General features: G+C 39.7%; 1 protein-coding gene across 3 annotated transcripts in view; it reads right to left on the bottom strand.

Annotated features, from left to right (window-relative positions):
* The window catches only part of DLG2 (discs large MAGUK scaffold protein 2), a 320377-nt gene that overhangs the window by 51086 nt on the left and 251637 nt on the right, over positions 1 to 17654 (bottom strand). For all 3 annotated transcript variants that reach the window (XM_053456582.1, XM_053456584.1, XM_053456583.1), the window contains one exon: positions 11010 to 11124. In XM_053456582.1, coding sequence (XP_053312557.1) covers positions 11010 to 11124 — 115 coding nt within the window. The remainder of the gene's footprint in view (positions 1 to 11009; positions 11125 to 17654) is intronic.

Raw genomic sequence — 17654 nt, 5'->3', positions numbered from 1 at the left:
TCTCTGGCCCCGCCCCCAGAGGAAGGAGGGGGGAGGTAGAGTTATGTGAGGACTGTGCTAGCTTCCTGTTCTCCTGCTGCTAGAAGCAGAGACGCTGCTCGCGACCAAAGCCCGGTAAGCAGCTCGGCCCCAGCAGAAAGAGGTCTGATTAGAAGACGACCTCGATTATAAGACGAGGGGTATTTTTCAGAGCACTTGCTCTGGAAAAAACCTCGTCTTATAATCGAGCAAATACGGTATATAAGTAGAACAATGGATATCACTAAACCTCCTCACTTGCTCTACTTATACTACATGTTGTTATCTAGAACCATTTCATTGGACATTCCCTTTTACCAAATGAAGTATCTAAAGCGGCGTCTACAGATTTCAAAGAAAGAATGACATCATCAATACCATTAATAAAAAAAAACATTCCTACCTACATATCTTTTTACCTATAGAAGATGCAGAATGCAACTTGGAATGCGCTATAGAAGAAGGTTCTAGCAAAGAAAAATAAGACCTTCAGCAAACTTTATTTATTTCCCAGATGCCATGGAACCAGAACTCTGGTGATACTCACAAAGTCTGTTGTGAAGCATAAGCGAAGTTGAAGTTCCAGAACTTCTGAAGTACTACTTGTTGGCTGACCCTGTTCTATCACATCTCTATAAAACCATGCTGGCATGACGAAATGAGGTCCCTCCAGGCAGCTACCCAACCATCCTATCCAACATGTTTTCTATAAATAAAGCATTATGTATGTAAGTAAGACATAATTAATGTTTTTTTTTCCTTAAATGCCCATAATTATTTTATTTACCATGTGGCTACTCACCTAACCACTCTTCTCCTCGCAACCCAGGAGGCTTCAGGAGCTGAGAATACTACAGCGATTGCGTTACACAGCCTAATGTTTGACGGAATTGCGTAAATACTGACGCTGAAAATGGCGTCCAAAACTGGTGGGAGTTCGCCTTTAATTATGCGATCACATGTCAAATAGCGAATCAAGACATGAGACCCAATTTCTGTCTTCGAGGCGTGACGCTACTGCTATAAAGCTTCATTCCACTTAAGTGTGATTTGGAGATTGGGATATCAAATGTATTTTTGTAATGCATGCAAGCAGATAAATGAAATTATTTGACAAATGCCCGTGGAAATATTAACTATGGGTAGATAAGGAAATTCTAATTTCTTAGCAATTAAATAACAATCCTACAAAGATAACGCAATTTGGGCTGAACACAAATCCGTTTGAGCTGAATTTATATGCTACAGTGAATTTCGGAGATTATCAATGATAATGTTATTTATAAAGAAATTATGATGAGCGCTGTGCGAACACAATAGAATTCTAATTGGATTCCGTTCTGCTAGATGGGTCTGTACAAGGATTTGAGAAGAACAAGCCAAGCTTCCGTAATGGGTATTATACAAGGTATAAAATATAATGTTCAGAACTGATATGAGGTTTTTAGTACAGAATACATCATTTTTTTTAAAAAAAGGTCTATTTTTCCAGTACACTCAGATGCTTTGAGTATTTGTTGGGGAATAGTCTTCTTTGCCCAAATAAGCCATGTCATCTCACATACATTCCATGATGTTCATAGCTAAACTGTCACTTTATCCTCTACAGTGAAGTATTATATCAGGAATATAACTCCCCCCAACATATCAGGTGTCCAAATTAGAACACCTTTGTGGGAGCATGGTTGGAGGTGGGGAGGGTGGCTTTACCCAGGAAAGGCATGGCCATGGACAACATTAATCGCAGTTGAAGAGCTGAAATTGGCCAGGTGAGACCTGTTTTACAGCTCTCTGTGTCGGTCAGGAGAGATAACAGGATCTCCCCAACTGGCAATGATTCTCAGTGCCTTTAAAAAAAGAGATAGCTACCTGTGACAGCAGGACAGTAAAAGAAAACTGAGACTGTCCTACAAAAACTTGGACACTTCGGAGGTATGGCATATACCTCCAATAGCAATGTTTGTTTTCTAGATGTTGTGGACATTAATTACTTCAATTCCACTTTTTGAAGACCACCTGATATAGCATGGTGTTCTGGGAAGGCTTTCCTTCCCCAAACGGTTCCCACAAAGTTGGAAGCATAGCATTGTCCAACATGTCTTGGCATGCTGAAGGTGTCATATCAAGACATTTTGGACAATACTGGCCTCACAAATGCTCTACTGGATGAATGTGCAACAAAAAAATCCCACACAAACTCTTGTGGAAAGCCTTCCAAGAAGAGTGAAAGAGGGGAACAACTTCATATTAACATCTATGTAATTAGAATATGATGTAATCAAAGTCTCTGTTGGTGTACTGGTCAGGTGTCCCAATATTTGTGTCCATATTGTGTATTTTATTACCTGCAGCTGATGTTCTTGTGTACACCTGGACACAGGTAAGTCCTTAAAGAGAGTTTGTGCAAACTCTGCATGACTGTAGCAATTTTGGCAGTTTTTTGTTGTATGATTAAAGTGGACAGCTGAGTAACAGAGTCCTTTTTGGGGGGGAATATTGAGAAACAAAGGTCAGTCACAGTTTGATTTATTTTCAGTATTACTAGTCTAGCATTTGTCTTGCTACATTGATTTGGGTATCGTTGCTTCCTTGCTCAGTATTTATGTGACAATGATTTTCATGAATTGTGTCAATTTTGGTAGCAAAAGTTGTCAATAAACATGGCATTATTGCACCAGAGAGTTCTTTAGCTAAATGAACAAAGCCAGTGGCCTAATTACAGGGATCCCAATAAGATCTATAATTTTGCCAGAGTAGATATTTTATCCTGCTTCCATTGGCCCACGCACATTATGATGTCATAACTTGCCATTCCACAAGAGGACCCGAGAATGAGAGATCTTTGTTGAGGTGGCGAAGGTCTCTATTTAATGGAATATTAAGAGAAAAGCCCCATGACCCTCCTCTTTCACAGACAGTAAGACATGACGGAGCCAGGGGCCCAATGTTTTAAGGCATATCTGCAACATTGTAACACAGCTGATTACACAATTAATAACGAAACCTGTTCACTAAAAGCAGCAACTCAGTTCCTCTATCCATTTGAAAGATTAGGTAATGACTGGTTTTCCTTGAATGTTTTGCTTCATTTAGTTTCATAAAATTATATATAATATAATATTATATATAAGGAGATTTAAATAATAGATAACGAGTGCAGGGAACTAGAAGGAACGGACGTCTCTTCTATAGATCCAGGGTACACATGAATACAGAGAATAATAATACAGAGAATGTCTATTTTCCACAATTAACTCTAAATGCCATATTTACATTTTTTTTAATATTTTCAAAAATATTTTATAATCAGAGGAAGTGCTCCTCTGATAATAAAATAGTTCTCAAAATAATAAAATTTTAGAATCCGTCAAAATTCCTCCAGGTGGAAAAAAAAAATCAAGGCTCAATTGTCATGAAATTTAATTAACCCCTTAAGGACAATGGGCGGTCCCTAAACCCATCGAAAACAATTCATTTCGCTTTGTCATTAAGGGGTTAAAACCATTTTTTTAACCGGGGCTTCATGTTTTTCTTCTTGGTGAATAGCAGGGTATAAAGAAATAGGTTATTGGTGCTCTAACTCATGTGCACAAAAACATAAATATTGGAGAGCTATACTCACATACAAACGCCTTTTATGTTTAATAATCCGCCCCACAAAAAAATAAAGAACACAGTAAATTAAAAAATAAGGTTATTACCCATTTCTATATCAGGCACAAAAATTGGTATGGGCTGTCTGTAAATTGTCTATCTGAGCCACGGTTGCCTATGAACATTTATACCAGCCCTCATGGATATTGTTTTTTTTTAGGTATGGAAATAGAATAGACTTGATTTTAACATAAAAATAAATTGAAAATAAAGCAACATAAAATGCGGATCCATGTGCCCTTCTTATAATATATGAGTAACTAGTATAGTATATTTTAAGAAGTAACGTATTTTTTGATTATATAAAGATTGGAGAGGACATATCAATCCTAGCACTGATTCTGGAATTCATAAAAAGGTCACACTCTTCGTGTCCTCTCATGCATTATTCATGCCTTCCCAGATGCCTGCTGCTGTTATAATCCCTTCCAGTTGTCAGTTCACTGAAAGTGCCATGAATGTTAACATTTTACATATCATACATATGAATTCTTGGCTTGGAGGGCACTCTGTTTCATTAACGGCTTTACTCGTTTTGGAGGAATAAAATGTTTAAAGAGGACCTGTCATCTATACAGTTTACGGCGTGCTTAGGTACTTCACTTATCCCAATTGTCAATAGTATGTGACACATTGTCTTCCAATCAGTGTAATAATTTTAGAAATATTTAAACCCTAGTCAAGAAAGAAACACAGAACACAAGTCAAGTGATCGGTTGAGTTAACGGTTAACTTGCTGATCAAGCTCCACTAAGGAAACATGTCCTCACTCTCTAACAGTTGTGAAACAACTTGCAGATTCACCAATATGTGAGTTGTTGGCGAGGGCATGTGAGCACCTGCGACTTAAAATTTCAATGTGTACTCACATGTTCATACTCTTTAACTCCAAAAATTAAACACCAAAAAACAAATAATAATGAAACCTAGTGGGGGTCCACATTAACTGGGGCAGGGGTGTGATTGCTCCTTACTCTTCCCCTCCCTGTGCACGGTAAGGAGTAATTAAGTAACCCTGTGGGGTATACAGCCTTTTATATAAATAAATAATATAAATAAATATTATATATATATATGATCTTAAGGGAAGCACAGACCCTGAGTTGTGGCAAAAATCTATTGATTTCCCTGTTCTGAATTTGCTTCTTTTTAATCTTTATTTTTGTAAATTTAAGTAATTGAAAAGAAAAAGCAAAAAATATACAAAGCAAAAACATGGGGGGCTTAAAAAAATAAAAAAGGTAAAACAATATATAAGTACAATGTAGATATCCCAGGATATGGCATAACAGTATACATATACAGTATATTATAGGAGTATAGCATTAATGGCGCAAATAGCGAAAGGGAACATAATGTTAAAATATGCTGATTATAAAAATCTGATTATGTTCAATACAATAGTAACAAAATAATAGCTAACAAAAAAGCAGATGTTATCCTTGCTGGCCAACTGGCCCAGGATCCCCAAAAGCAGGACAATGGAGCAGCTGCATGGGATAGCGCCCAACAAACAGGACTGTCCCACGAAAAAACCAGTTGCTTACACTTGGGTCAAGTTTGGCCAAATCGCTCATTACATTACATTACCTTCATTTAAATACGACAGCAAATTCCATAGCACCAAAGGACGCAGTAAAATAAGTTAAAAAAACACACATACTGGAACAAAAGGAGAAGAGGGCCCTGATCTTGCAAGCTTACAATCCAGTCGGTGGTTGAGGGGGGTGGTGAAACTGTGGGAGAGGACTGCTTGAATGAGTTGATTGAATCAACGATGATATATAGGAATGGTTGGCCATGGGTGTAATAGGAGAGTTGGTACGCTTTTCGAAAAAGGTGGGTTTCCAGAGAGCTTTTGAAAGTTGTGTACGAGGAAGAAGGTCAGACGGAAAGGGGAAGGGAATTCCAGGGACGGGAGTTACAGAGAAGAGGTGAAGCACGGGTGAAATCTTGAATACTGGAGTGGGAAGAGGTAATGATGGTAGAAGAGAGAGCAAGTCATGATAGGAACAAAGAGGAGATAAGGGGTGTATTTGGATTGGAGGGTAGAGATATGGGGGGGCAGTCTTAAGGGCTCTGTAGGTCAAGGTCAGAAGTTTGAATTTGACTTTGAAGGGTATGGGGAGCCAGTGGAGCGATTGGCATAGTGGAGCAGCAGATGAGGAACGGGGACAGAGAAAGATGAATCTAGCTGCAGCGTTGAGGACAGATTGGAGCGGGAGAGGGGGAGACCGGTTAGTAGGGAGTTACAATAATCCAGACGGGATATCACAAGGGGGTGGATTAATACTTTTGTTGTTTCTTGTGTGAGGCATGGGCGGATTCAGGAGATTTTACAGGTGAAGGCGGCAGGATATGGTGGGAGACTGGATGTGAGGGATGAAGGAAGAGCAGATCAAGCGTGATACCAAGGCAGCGAGACGGTGATAGAGAATTGTGGACAGAGGGGGTGGCAGAATAACCATAAGGTCTGTCTTGCAGATGTTGAGCTTCAGGGTAATGGGACGGCATCCTTGAAAGCAATTCCAGAAAGACAGTCGGTGTGGCGAGTTAGAAGAGAATGCCATGAAAATGAAGGGTTTGTAGAAAGAGGCGGCGTTCAACTGTGTCAAAGGCTGCGGAGAGGTCCAAGTGTATGAGCCGTGAGAAGTGGCCTTTTGTTTTAGTGACAAGAAGAATGTTAGTAACTTTAGTGAGTGCGATCTTAGTGGAATGCTGTGGACGGAATTGTAGAGAGTCAAGCAGAAAGTAAAGTAACCCAATCAGACAACTCGCTCGGTGCTCTCTGTCCTGTGCTATCCAACTCACATTCACCAAAAGAGACTTTTGGCCAAAATCCAATCCCTCTTACAAATGTATCCAGTTACAAATCACAACAGCTTCCAATGTAATCTAACTAACCCTTACAAAGACCAGAGCTCCCATGTTCGGCAGTGACCTACGACACCCAGGGGTCTGCTCTCTGGAAAGGGTGCGTCACTTAGCTACGCTTGCGTTTCTGGGCTGAGCTGACATTCTGTCTGGTGATTAATAAACTGTGAACATGAGTCTGACAGCAGATGTGGGGGGTCAATTTAGAGATAAAAACTTTCAGAATGATTCACGGATGTATGGAATTCAACTAGAGAACTAAAGATTGTATATGATACACAAACAGATCTCATAAGCAGGAAAAGATTCTTTTAGGTCACCATACATGGCCTACTCTGGAGCCTAAATTAATTATTCTATTCTATGGAATCCAAAATATAATCATTTTAATGCAAATGTGGTCCTACCAAAAATCTATTTAGGATAGGAGTCTGATTCATAAAAAAAAGGAAAAATAAAAAACGCTAAATTGATCAATATTAAAAAAAAAAAAAATCCCCAGTTGGATCGATTTACATAAATTTAAATCTCTATAAAAGTAACAATAACATCCCTAATTAAGTCCGGATACCAGCTTTGTCTTTCTAATGCAGACAGCAAGCAAGCCATCCTGTATTCCCAAAGGGGATTCATAAATAATCTGGAGTTAGGTGGCGCATGCAGAACACGTCGAGGAACGCGTAAAATCCAGCCATGTTCTCATCCAACTCAATATTTACAATCTTTCTCAAGACACACTATAAACGTTGGAGAGGTTTAATAACCGTTTCTGTTATAAATGCTCAAATTTTGTCATTCTGTTATCCTTCCTTAAATCTTTCAAGTGCGTTACTACCGAGGAGAAATAAAACAAGTAATATGTTCTTGCAGTTTGCTGAAAAGTTTTTAAAAAAAAGTGTTACAAAATTTAATATTCTCTGAAACAAAATCTCAGAGAAAAGTCAATATTTGATATAATTCCCGTAAAATGTCACCATTTGTACAGTTGCTATACAAAAACTGTCCTTATGATCCTCATACTGAAAGAGTCGTGCATCTTGGTTACAGTGATGTATTACGGCCTATCCTGGTCGGGCGGTGGATCCTGGGGGTGGCAGGTCCAGGGGGGGGGCATAACAGTAGGGCAATTCGGACTGTAACTCCACTACACAACGGGCAGGTTAAAGGGAGCATCTCACTGGGCAGAAGTCGCCAAAGTCCTCCATTGTTTCCATATGACATCATATCGTGACACCATTCGTGAAGGACAGTTTGGTTGAGGGGATGGCGGATGGCGCTGGCAATTTTAATACCCCACTACTGGTTTAGCTTCGCCCCGACTACAGAACCGAGAGCCTGCTGTCATTGCCCCTGAAAATGATTACTTTTCCAGGCTGGATTTCTATGGCGAATACGATAGAACCTTCAAAGAACCCCCCTGCGTGTCACATTCTAACTCGCGTCTTTCTTGTGGATACAGGACTTCAAATACCGTGCCTCGCAAGGCAGTACGATCAGAAAATGGACCCCCTGCGTGCATTCCATCTAGATAAAATAATACAGGCATGTATAATGCTACCGAGTCCACTTATGAAACCTGCTCCCCAAGGACTGAGAGCGGCAGTAATGCCAGATGAAAGTCATTTTTAGAACGGCACACAAGCCATGAGAAAATTGGTACTTCTGCAAAAAAAATAAAAAAAAACTTGCTTGGCTCTATTTTAAGGAGTTTTCCCGATTACTTTTTTGACAGCGATACTGTGCGAGAATAATGTTCACAGAATATCATCGCAGCGGCCTTTGTATTATTCATGGACACCTATTGATTTTCTAACATATATGCAAAGGGTAGAGAACATAACATTACGGGAAAAATGCAGATACTATATTTCTACTTTTTTACCTATTTCCTTAAAATGAATAAATGTATAAGAAATCGTTTATAGTGCAGTTCTAATTTTCCAGCGCTGCCTTCATTGATTTCCTTCTTTCAACCAGCACATGCATTGACATAGAGTGTAAGCTCTTCAGGACAGGGACCACATTGCCTAATGCATTCATAACTATGGTACCCCAATCATAGCGTCTGTCAGGGGCAGATCAAGGTAAGGTGGGGCCCTGGTGCAACACTGTTACAAGGGCCCCCCTCTGTATGACGACTGTACTTATTACACGAATAAAAGACTGAGTAATAATTTCAGCAAGAAATGTGTAAAACAGTTTATTAATATAAGAATTACAATAACTTAATTAGACAAAATAAAAATGTGTGAGTCCTACTCAGGGCTGCTTCTTGAAATTAATTTAGAAAAAAATATATAATAAATTTAATAATAAATAAATTTTATTATAATAAAATAATAAAAATATAATAAAAATGTCTAAATACCGAAACTGTATCCTATTACAAGGGATACTAGGTTGATATTTAAGATATGATTATCTTAATGTAATTATATCAATAAAAATATACAAAAAATGTAAAAAAAATTATAAAAACAAATATTTAAAAAAAAAATATATATAAATACTTATATCATTAGGAATTATTTATAATTTCAGATCTTTTGTTAGCTATTATCTAAATGATTTGGGATGAGCCACAAAAAATGTGAAATTGCGGCAAGATCAAGCTCTCATAGCACAACATAACCAAAAAAATACATGAAATGTTTATAATTATTTTATTATTATTATTTATTGTTTTATATAGCGCCATCAAATTCCAAAGTGCTGTACAATGGGTATAATGAGTGTCCACCCCCCCACACACTTACAAAGGCTGCCAGAACCAATCAACAACAATCAGCAACTTTACAGAAAGGAGAGCTTCATGGGAGGGGATAATCATGTATGGCGAGTTAGGATGTATACATAAATTTGGTTTCTTATATGTTCGTATTACTTGTTTTCATTTTGAAACAGAGGGGTTCATTTAGTATACGGAACGGTAAATGTAGGAATTACAAAAAATGGACAAATCCGCTTTAAGTTACCCTTTTTCTATTTTATTACTAATTATTTTGAACTGATAAGTTCAACTCGTGCAAGAAATAAAATAAAAATAAAAAAAACACAAATCAGGTGTCATAGCTCCTGCATACAATGTGATCTTGTTCACGTTTTATCAATACATACCAAGGCAAACCTTATCCCCGGCTCCATGTCCTCAGGGTGCAAGATAAAATATTAACGCCGCACACACAATGCATGCGCAACATCTGTCACGGTGCGAGCATGTGATCGCCGAAGTGCCGAGCAACGCCGCAAAATTGGCTCACATATGTACATTGAATACTTTCACAAGCTGTTCCAGAGCATCCCACGTTATCGCGCTCCTGGAAGCATTCCAACCTCAAACCTATATTTGTCTAATCTGTCTAACGTTTCATTTCATTAAACGAATGCAGGCGTTTTATATTTTATTTTATTTTTTTCCGTGACAGCTGATAAGTTTGAATATAATATTCACATTTTCCATGAAATGAACATTAGTTTGACAAAATATGTCTTTTATTCCTTAGTGCCTCGTTTGAGAAGAAGTACATCGAGTGACACAAAAGCCTCTAACGGGAATCGTTCCGGGTACGTTTAGAAAGCAATGGCAATTGTTGCATTCAATTACGTTCTAATCGGAGAAGCCATTCCTGATTAAAAATTGATGGAACCGGTGATTAGTGGAACAATTGGGCTCTACTACAGCGTAAATGGCACCTGCTACGTAAACATTCGATGAGCATCAAGGACTCATTCATTGAAAGATGTCTGTTGGAGGCATTGGTTAGAGGCAAATACCCGGCCAATGTCGCTGGCATAGAGATGTGTTAAGAACATGGCCGCCAAATGACGTGCGTCAGGCTGCCGGCTCAAACCGCAGGCCCGATCTTCTTCTAGGGTGGCAGTATCGGTAAGTATGTGGCCCTACCGACCACCGGCCAACCAGGTACCTGCCGGTATCTCTCATTTATTTGCGAATGACAAATTCATTTTTGTTTTAATGTCATTTAGTCAACGTGTCCGCAAAACTATCCACAGGGACGTTACTCAAGGTCAAGGTGACCGGCGCCGTAGTGACCTATTGTAGATATAATCAACCTTTCGGCATTGCTGCTTGGATCGATTTACTGCACTCTCATCATCGAGTAAATACTTTCAATGAAATTGCCTTGTTATGTGCGCATCCCATACAAAAAAACAATATATCTCGGATGTCAAAGCTTATCATCGAAGATTAAACCGGGGCTTATGAGATCTATCTGGCTATTCCTGAGATAAGAAAATCAATATATATATTTTATATACATATATATATATATATAATCACTTAATTAAAAAAAGGTAGTAATAATAATAATAATATGTGGTAAAACAAAAATGACAAACAGAAATAATATAAAAAAATTATTATTATTATTACTTTTGCCTAATTCATGAAATTTCCCGTTTTAAGAGTCCAGCGATAGATGGGGAGGAATAATTCTTACCTTACGTATAGTGAACGCTTTTGGTTAGTTCTCAGGGAGCCGGAGCCAGAACTCATACTGTGATTCATCATCTGCTCACGTAGATCATGGATTTTTGCCTCAAATCGAGCGTACTCTAATAAGAGATTAAAAAAAGTGGAATCTTGTTAAAGAGATGCTCATCAAATCAACATTTTGTGAATCAAGTGACATAGATTTTATAGCCCCCCACTTAACAAGATGATATAGAACTGGAATGGAGATTGCGAGCCGGGCGTCTCGTCCAACATCAGTGCCTGATCTCAGAAACGCTCTGCTGGATGAACGGGCAAAAATCCCACAGAAACTCTGAACATATCAAAACCAAATATTATTGCGCTTTTGTCCCAAAAGTAATGTATCTGTTTAAAACTGATAAAAGACTCAAAATGTTTACGCCATACTCAGGATACGTATACTCTTCTTGTCCAGCACTGACCGGACTATGGGTCTTCTCCATAGTCTCCAGCACATGCACACTTCGCTACTGTTGGTCAACCTACTTCCATGCATGGTGTCTCCTCCACCCAACATACACGTCACGTGTGTTCTGTGCTCGTTCTAGCGCTATGCTAAGTGTTGAAGACACGCGCTTTCACGTGTCCAAAGGCTGCACAGTGCCCCATTAGGGTATCTGGACTCACATTGCCACCGGCTTACCATTTCCCAGGACATCTGTGACCCGGGTGAAACATGGACAGGCGGTTTAGCTATCCCAAGCCTGAAGGTGTCAGCCCTGTCCTGGATCCCAAAGAAACATAATGGCGTGATGTGCGATTTGTAACATACATAAGCTATGCTTTGTTAACCCTTCCCGTGTTCTGGAATAGGGTAACTCGTGCACTTGCATAACAGTTAACCAGCTCCACCAGGTTCTACATAGATCTCTGTGCCAGTTACTCACTTTACATAATGTTATATACTGTTAATGACATTGTAACTGCCCACTTCATAATTTAGGTAGGAAAATACTTTTTTCCACCCCACCCACCCCTTCTATTTGTCTTTACATTTTACACATTAACTGCTTTCTTTCTCCATTATGAGCGTAAATGTTCCGCTGTGCTGCACTCGCTAGTTACCATGGCAATCCTAATGTGCTAAAAAGTTGTAAGTTAGCCTACAAATATGTTTCCACTTGGTGTGCAATGAGGGGTACCATCTGTCGGCTGCCAACTGAGTAAACTAGAAATGTAGATTACGAGATAAGAATGAGTTGGTTTATTCCAGGGGGGGGATGACACCTTTTGGACTATGGAGCAAGAAAAGCCAAGTGGCCCCTGACCTCTAACCCCTGCCCCCTCTGCCGACACACACTTCATTACTAACACTCTTCCTCTCTCACACTTACTTGGGGCCTTCCTTGCTCACTCCTCACATAAGCTACCATGCTGTTTCTGCACCCCACTGCACTCCTATCTACCATAGTGGGCCTGCCCAAGTAGGGGGCAACCCTGTTTGGAAATTTAGGACCCTTATTGCTCACATTTTTGATACATCTTACTTATTTGGTCTTGGTACCTTTTTGAAATGGGTCTAACACCAGGATATCATTTAGACAGGTTTATGTTTTCATATAATAACAAACTAAAAAGTATAGAAAAAAAGATGAAAAAACTGTAACTAAACACTGAAATACGCCATTGTTTCTTTTTAACAATTGTGTTTTACAGTGAAGGTGGCCTTCTAAAACCCGACGATGAAAATAATAGCCCTATACACATAAATTTGTCTTTGGGTTTATCCTGGCCGGAAAAAAAAATAGGGAAAGATGTAGAAATAGTAGAGTAGATTGTGCTCCATAATGGTTAAAAACTGGACGAGGGCCATCCATGATTTTTCCTTAATGGAGGTAATAGATAGAACTACAACGTAGACTAACAAGTACATGAAAGCACTGAAGACGTAATTAGTGCGGGGTCAAAAACGCGCCACATGGATTTCCGAACGGATTAGTGTAGCAGCCGGGCATTAGCGTTCGTACGGCGGGTTGGAGAAGCTCACGCTGTGCTTGGTTAGAGCCGCAGACTTCCGGGGAGATTAAACCGCAGACGGAGACTCACAGGACTCCGATGAGAAATGAAGACATTACGCATGCAAAAAGGGAAATCGCTTAAAAGGGTTCGGAAGAAAAGAAGTACGCGAGGACTGCCGTTGATAAAATATTATCCATTTATCCAAAAATATATTTTTTTTACTAAAATATTCTGCCCCGGCCATTTTAAGACCCTTGATAAAATGATTATACATAACATGGGATATAGCCTGCATCAATGACCCAGAGCTCTGGTATTTCTAGATCCCCTTGATGATCAAAGGGGCATTATTGCCTTAATTGATCCTTGTCTGGCGGCCAAGCTGAGCTTACCAGTAGCTGCTTCTTGACTTCTGCTGGCTGAGGGCATACACTGGGTCATACTCATGTGCATGGGCAGAGCCGGCCTTAGGCGTTGTGGCGCCCTGTGCGGACTACTCCTCTGGCGCCTCCCCTCACTACCCCCCCTCTCTGCCCCTTCAAACTACCCGCCCTCTCTGCCCCTTTAAACTACCCCCCTCAAACTACCCCTCCCCTCTGCCCCTTCAAAATACCCCCCCCTGCCCCTTCAAACTACCCCCCCCTGCCCCTTCAAACTACCCCCCCCCCCCCACTTACCTTGTTGCCGGAGTCCTGCGGTAAGAGCGGGAGGCATCCGTCTTCTCGCTCTGCCGGCATTTCATGTTGAGCGCCGGTATAGTCCGGCGCTCAACATGAGATGCTGGCACCGCGACGGAGTCACGGAGAGTAAGGGGCGCCGAGCGGTTGCCGAGAACTTCACGAGCAACCGCTCGGCGCCCCTGACCGGGACTTAGATTAAAGCATCGTTTTTTTTTTTTAAACTTTATTTAACATCAATGATGTTAAATAAAGTTTAAAAAAAAAACAAAAAAAAAAACGATGCTTTACTCTAAGTCCCGGTCAGGCGCCCCTGCAACCATGGCGCCCTGTGCGGTCGCACAGGTCGCACACCCCTAAGGCCGGCCCTGTGCATGGGACCTTAATGTCTACATTTTTCCAATGCATTCTCCATTGCAGTGATAGGTGGACACAGGGCTGCTCTTTCTTTTGCTTAGCATGCTGTAGAATGCATAATCCATAATGTCTTGTCTGAATTCAGCAGCACTTTTAAAATCAACAGTTTGATCCGGGTGAATTTTGGGAGTAGCGTAAAATCTGGGGGTAGAATACTGACAATTGGCCTTTTTTTCAATAGTGAAAAAAGTCCGGGGTTTGGGGACTAGCCCTGACCTCCCCAGGCTGTGCGGTGTTAACTCGCACACCGCAATCGAGTCATATAAATGATGGCGGCATTAAAGGGGTTAACGCTGCACAATCGCTGTCATGGAGAGAGGGGTTAACACTCGTGTCTTCAATTCCCGCAGGCTTGTGAGGACCAAGTCACACTCAATGGTCAGAAATGAAAATAAAAATTATAATAATAATCATTAACAGCACTAACATTGCAGTAAAAGGTTTCGGGTCAGTTGCTGCCAGCTACACTCTGCAGCAGGTCAAACTGCTGATGATCAGATCACTCCTATTGGTCAGGAGTGACGTCATCATTATGACAGACACTGGATGACCCCTCCCCGCTCATCAGTGACTCCTGCCAAAGAGAGAAAGAGAAAGGGGTCATCCGGGTCCTAAGGTAAAAAAAAAAAAAAAGAACCAAACATGATTAATAAAAGAAAAATATTATGTTCACACTTTTATCACGTAACTGATTACTGATATAGTGGAAATAGTGGAGAGAGTGGGACATGGGCCACAAATTGGGACTGTACCGCCAGTATGAGGAATATTGGCAGTTAAACCTCAAAATATATTCATTTACTTGTCTTGAGCTTGAAAATACCGCATATCCATGAGATTTCCGTCTATTCCTTGCAGGGTGTCTCACAAGGGTCATTTTACCCCTTTTAATGCGGCCGTTAACCCATAAATTTCTTCTAAATTAGGTGGGAAAAAAAATAAAACTATGCAGTTTTTGCAACCCTTGGCAAATTTATTTCGGATTTCTCCCACAGGATAATGGTGACTGCAGAAAAAGAATTCTCTTGGTGCATTAGGTTTAAAGTGCCATTATTTTTATGTTTTTCCTCTTATAAAAATTATATTAAAGGGCGGTTGAACACAAGAATTTAACAGGAAAAATGCCCTTAACGTGCCCACTGAGGCTCACGTCAGTCTGCGGCCTTCTCCTTGCTCTTCTCTGTGGCCGCAGGAGCTAGCACTCCCCGTATCACGCATCGATATCACTTCTATCAAGGTCTGCTAACTCCATACTCAATGAATCAGATGCTACGCATCATTTAGATGTAATTGTAAGGCAAGTGTAAGTATGATGTAATGTAGGAAAGCTTTGCATTGATGATAAGTGGGTGGTACATAAGTGGAATGGCCTCCCAGCAGAAATGGTAGAGGCTAATACAATGAGGGAATTTAAAAATGCATAGGATAGGCATATGATGAGACCAATGACTGATTAAGGTTTGAGTCTTGTGCCAAATGGGTCGTATCTGCCGTCAGATTCTCAGTTTTGAGAGTGGGACATTTTGTCGATCCCACTTTTGTTGATGAAGGACTGCACACGGTTAGTGGCTGCTTGTGGCGTGGCGTTAGTTTGTGTTTCAAGTAAGAGAAGACACTCTGGATATGATCTGTTCCCCTGCATCAGCACTAGGCACTTATGCTCCAGACCATTTGTGAAGATTAAATATCTTTTAGTAGCTGTGATTGTTACGTTTGTTTCATTCGAATCCCTCAAGTATCTAAGTCTTTGTAGAATGTCTCTTCCTGTCCACAATTACAAAGCATGAGAGAGTGTGAGCGAGAGTGTGAATGAGGGTGAATGACGACGAATGACAAAAAATTGTCTTCCTGTCCACAATTACAAAGCGTGAGAGAGTGTGAGCGAGAGTGTGAATGAGGGTGAATGACGAAGAATGACAAAGAATTGTCTTCCTGTCCACAATTACAAAGTGTGAGAGAGTGTGAGCGAGAGTGTGAATGAGGGTGAATGACGACGAATGACAAAGAATTGTCTTCCTGTCCACAATTACAAAGCGTGAGAGAGTGTGAGTGAGAGTGTGAATGAGGGCGAATGACAATGAATGACAACAATTTTTTTTTCCAAATCGAAACAACCCTTCAAAACTCGAAAGGGCAGGAAACGAAATTCGTTGACCAAAAACAAAACAAAAAATTAACAATTAACTGTTTTTTTGCCCATTTGCTCATGTATATGGCAGAAAGAACAAGAAAATATTATCATTTTTTACCGTCACATAGAATTTGAGATTTGTCCCATCTCTCCTTCCCATTATTTCTCCTGTAATGGTTTTTTCTTAAATTTAGAATAGCCATATGCTTTACCGAGACTTTACGAGTGACTCTTTAGCCTATCGATAGAAATCAGTAAAATAATCTCAAAAAAATAAATATATTTTATTTACACAAATCAATTTATTAGTTATATGACAAAAGAGAGACATCTTAAAAAAGAACATCAAAGGAATGTTTCGAATTTTAACTCGTTATTAAACTCAAGTATCAGAGTATGCTTTCAATGTGAAAACATAGTTTATAAAAATTGCACTGATTTACAAATCTCTTAAATGAGGCGTACTGAAAATGGTGGTGTTTGTAGGAACGTTCTCAACAACGTTGCCTAGCAACATATTTTGCTTATGGATATTTTATTTAGCCGAGCTGCTTTATCCTTGTTTCGAAAAAAATTATACCTGGCACAGGATCAGTGAGTAGTGGGCGACGATAAAATGCATCTTTGCACATTTATCTTAAGTGCTGTTATTGGCGATATCTACCGACATGCTAGAGACATTCTAATTTGGAACATTAACGATAATGTGATGTATGTGACAGAGCAGAGGTGCGATCTAGGTAGTCATGTTATATATATATATATATATATATATATATATTATTATTTTTTTTAAAATTTTATTATTTTATTTTTTTTATTATTTTTTTTACTCTCTGTGTGCCTAAAGTTCAGCATTAGGACGGTAAATAAGCACTTCATATAATATTCTCATTCTCCATCCCTACCACCAAGTACCAAAATGTTTTAAATGATTAGAAATAATTAATAGTTTTTTTGGTTCGTTTTTTCCTCCTCTAAACGCATTATATTGTTTTACCCGATACACAGCTCCCAAGAGTCCCCGTTTAGGAGGGACAGTCCCTTTTTTCTCCAATCGATGTCCCTCTTTTTTTAATGGCTCAAAAATAATTGCAGTATTAAAAGCCTCGATACGTATATAAAAACATGCTAGGAGGATAAAACATAGGATTTTCCACCGCACATGTATACAGAATGTGTTTGTATGTATGATGTAGCATGCACGGGGGATACATATGGCCGACGAGTGTGTTTGTCACTGTCGGCCATATAAAGTCAGTCGAGCAGAAAAGGGGATTCTAAAATTAATGTGTTCTGAATATCGACCTGTTTTTATTTTAGCTGAAGGATTGTCTATATGACGCAAACATGTAGAAGAAGATAAGTGCACCTAGGATGAGATAAATATCCCACGTGCCTCCAAGCAAAGAATCTTTAATGTCAA

Source organism: Spea bombifrons, chromosome 2 (assembly GCF_027358695.1).
Source record: "Spea bombifrons isolate aSpeBom1 chromosome 2, aSpeBom1.2.pri, whole genome shotgun sequence".
NCBI classification, from domain to species: Eukaryota; Metazoa; Chordata; class Amphibia; order Anura; family Pelobatidae; genus Spea; species Spea bombifrons.
This window is presented reverse-complemented; position numbering and strand designations above follow the sequence as displayed.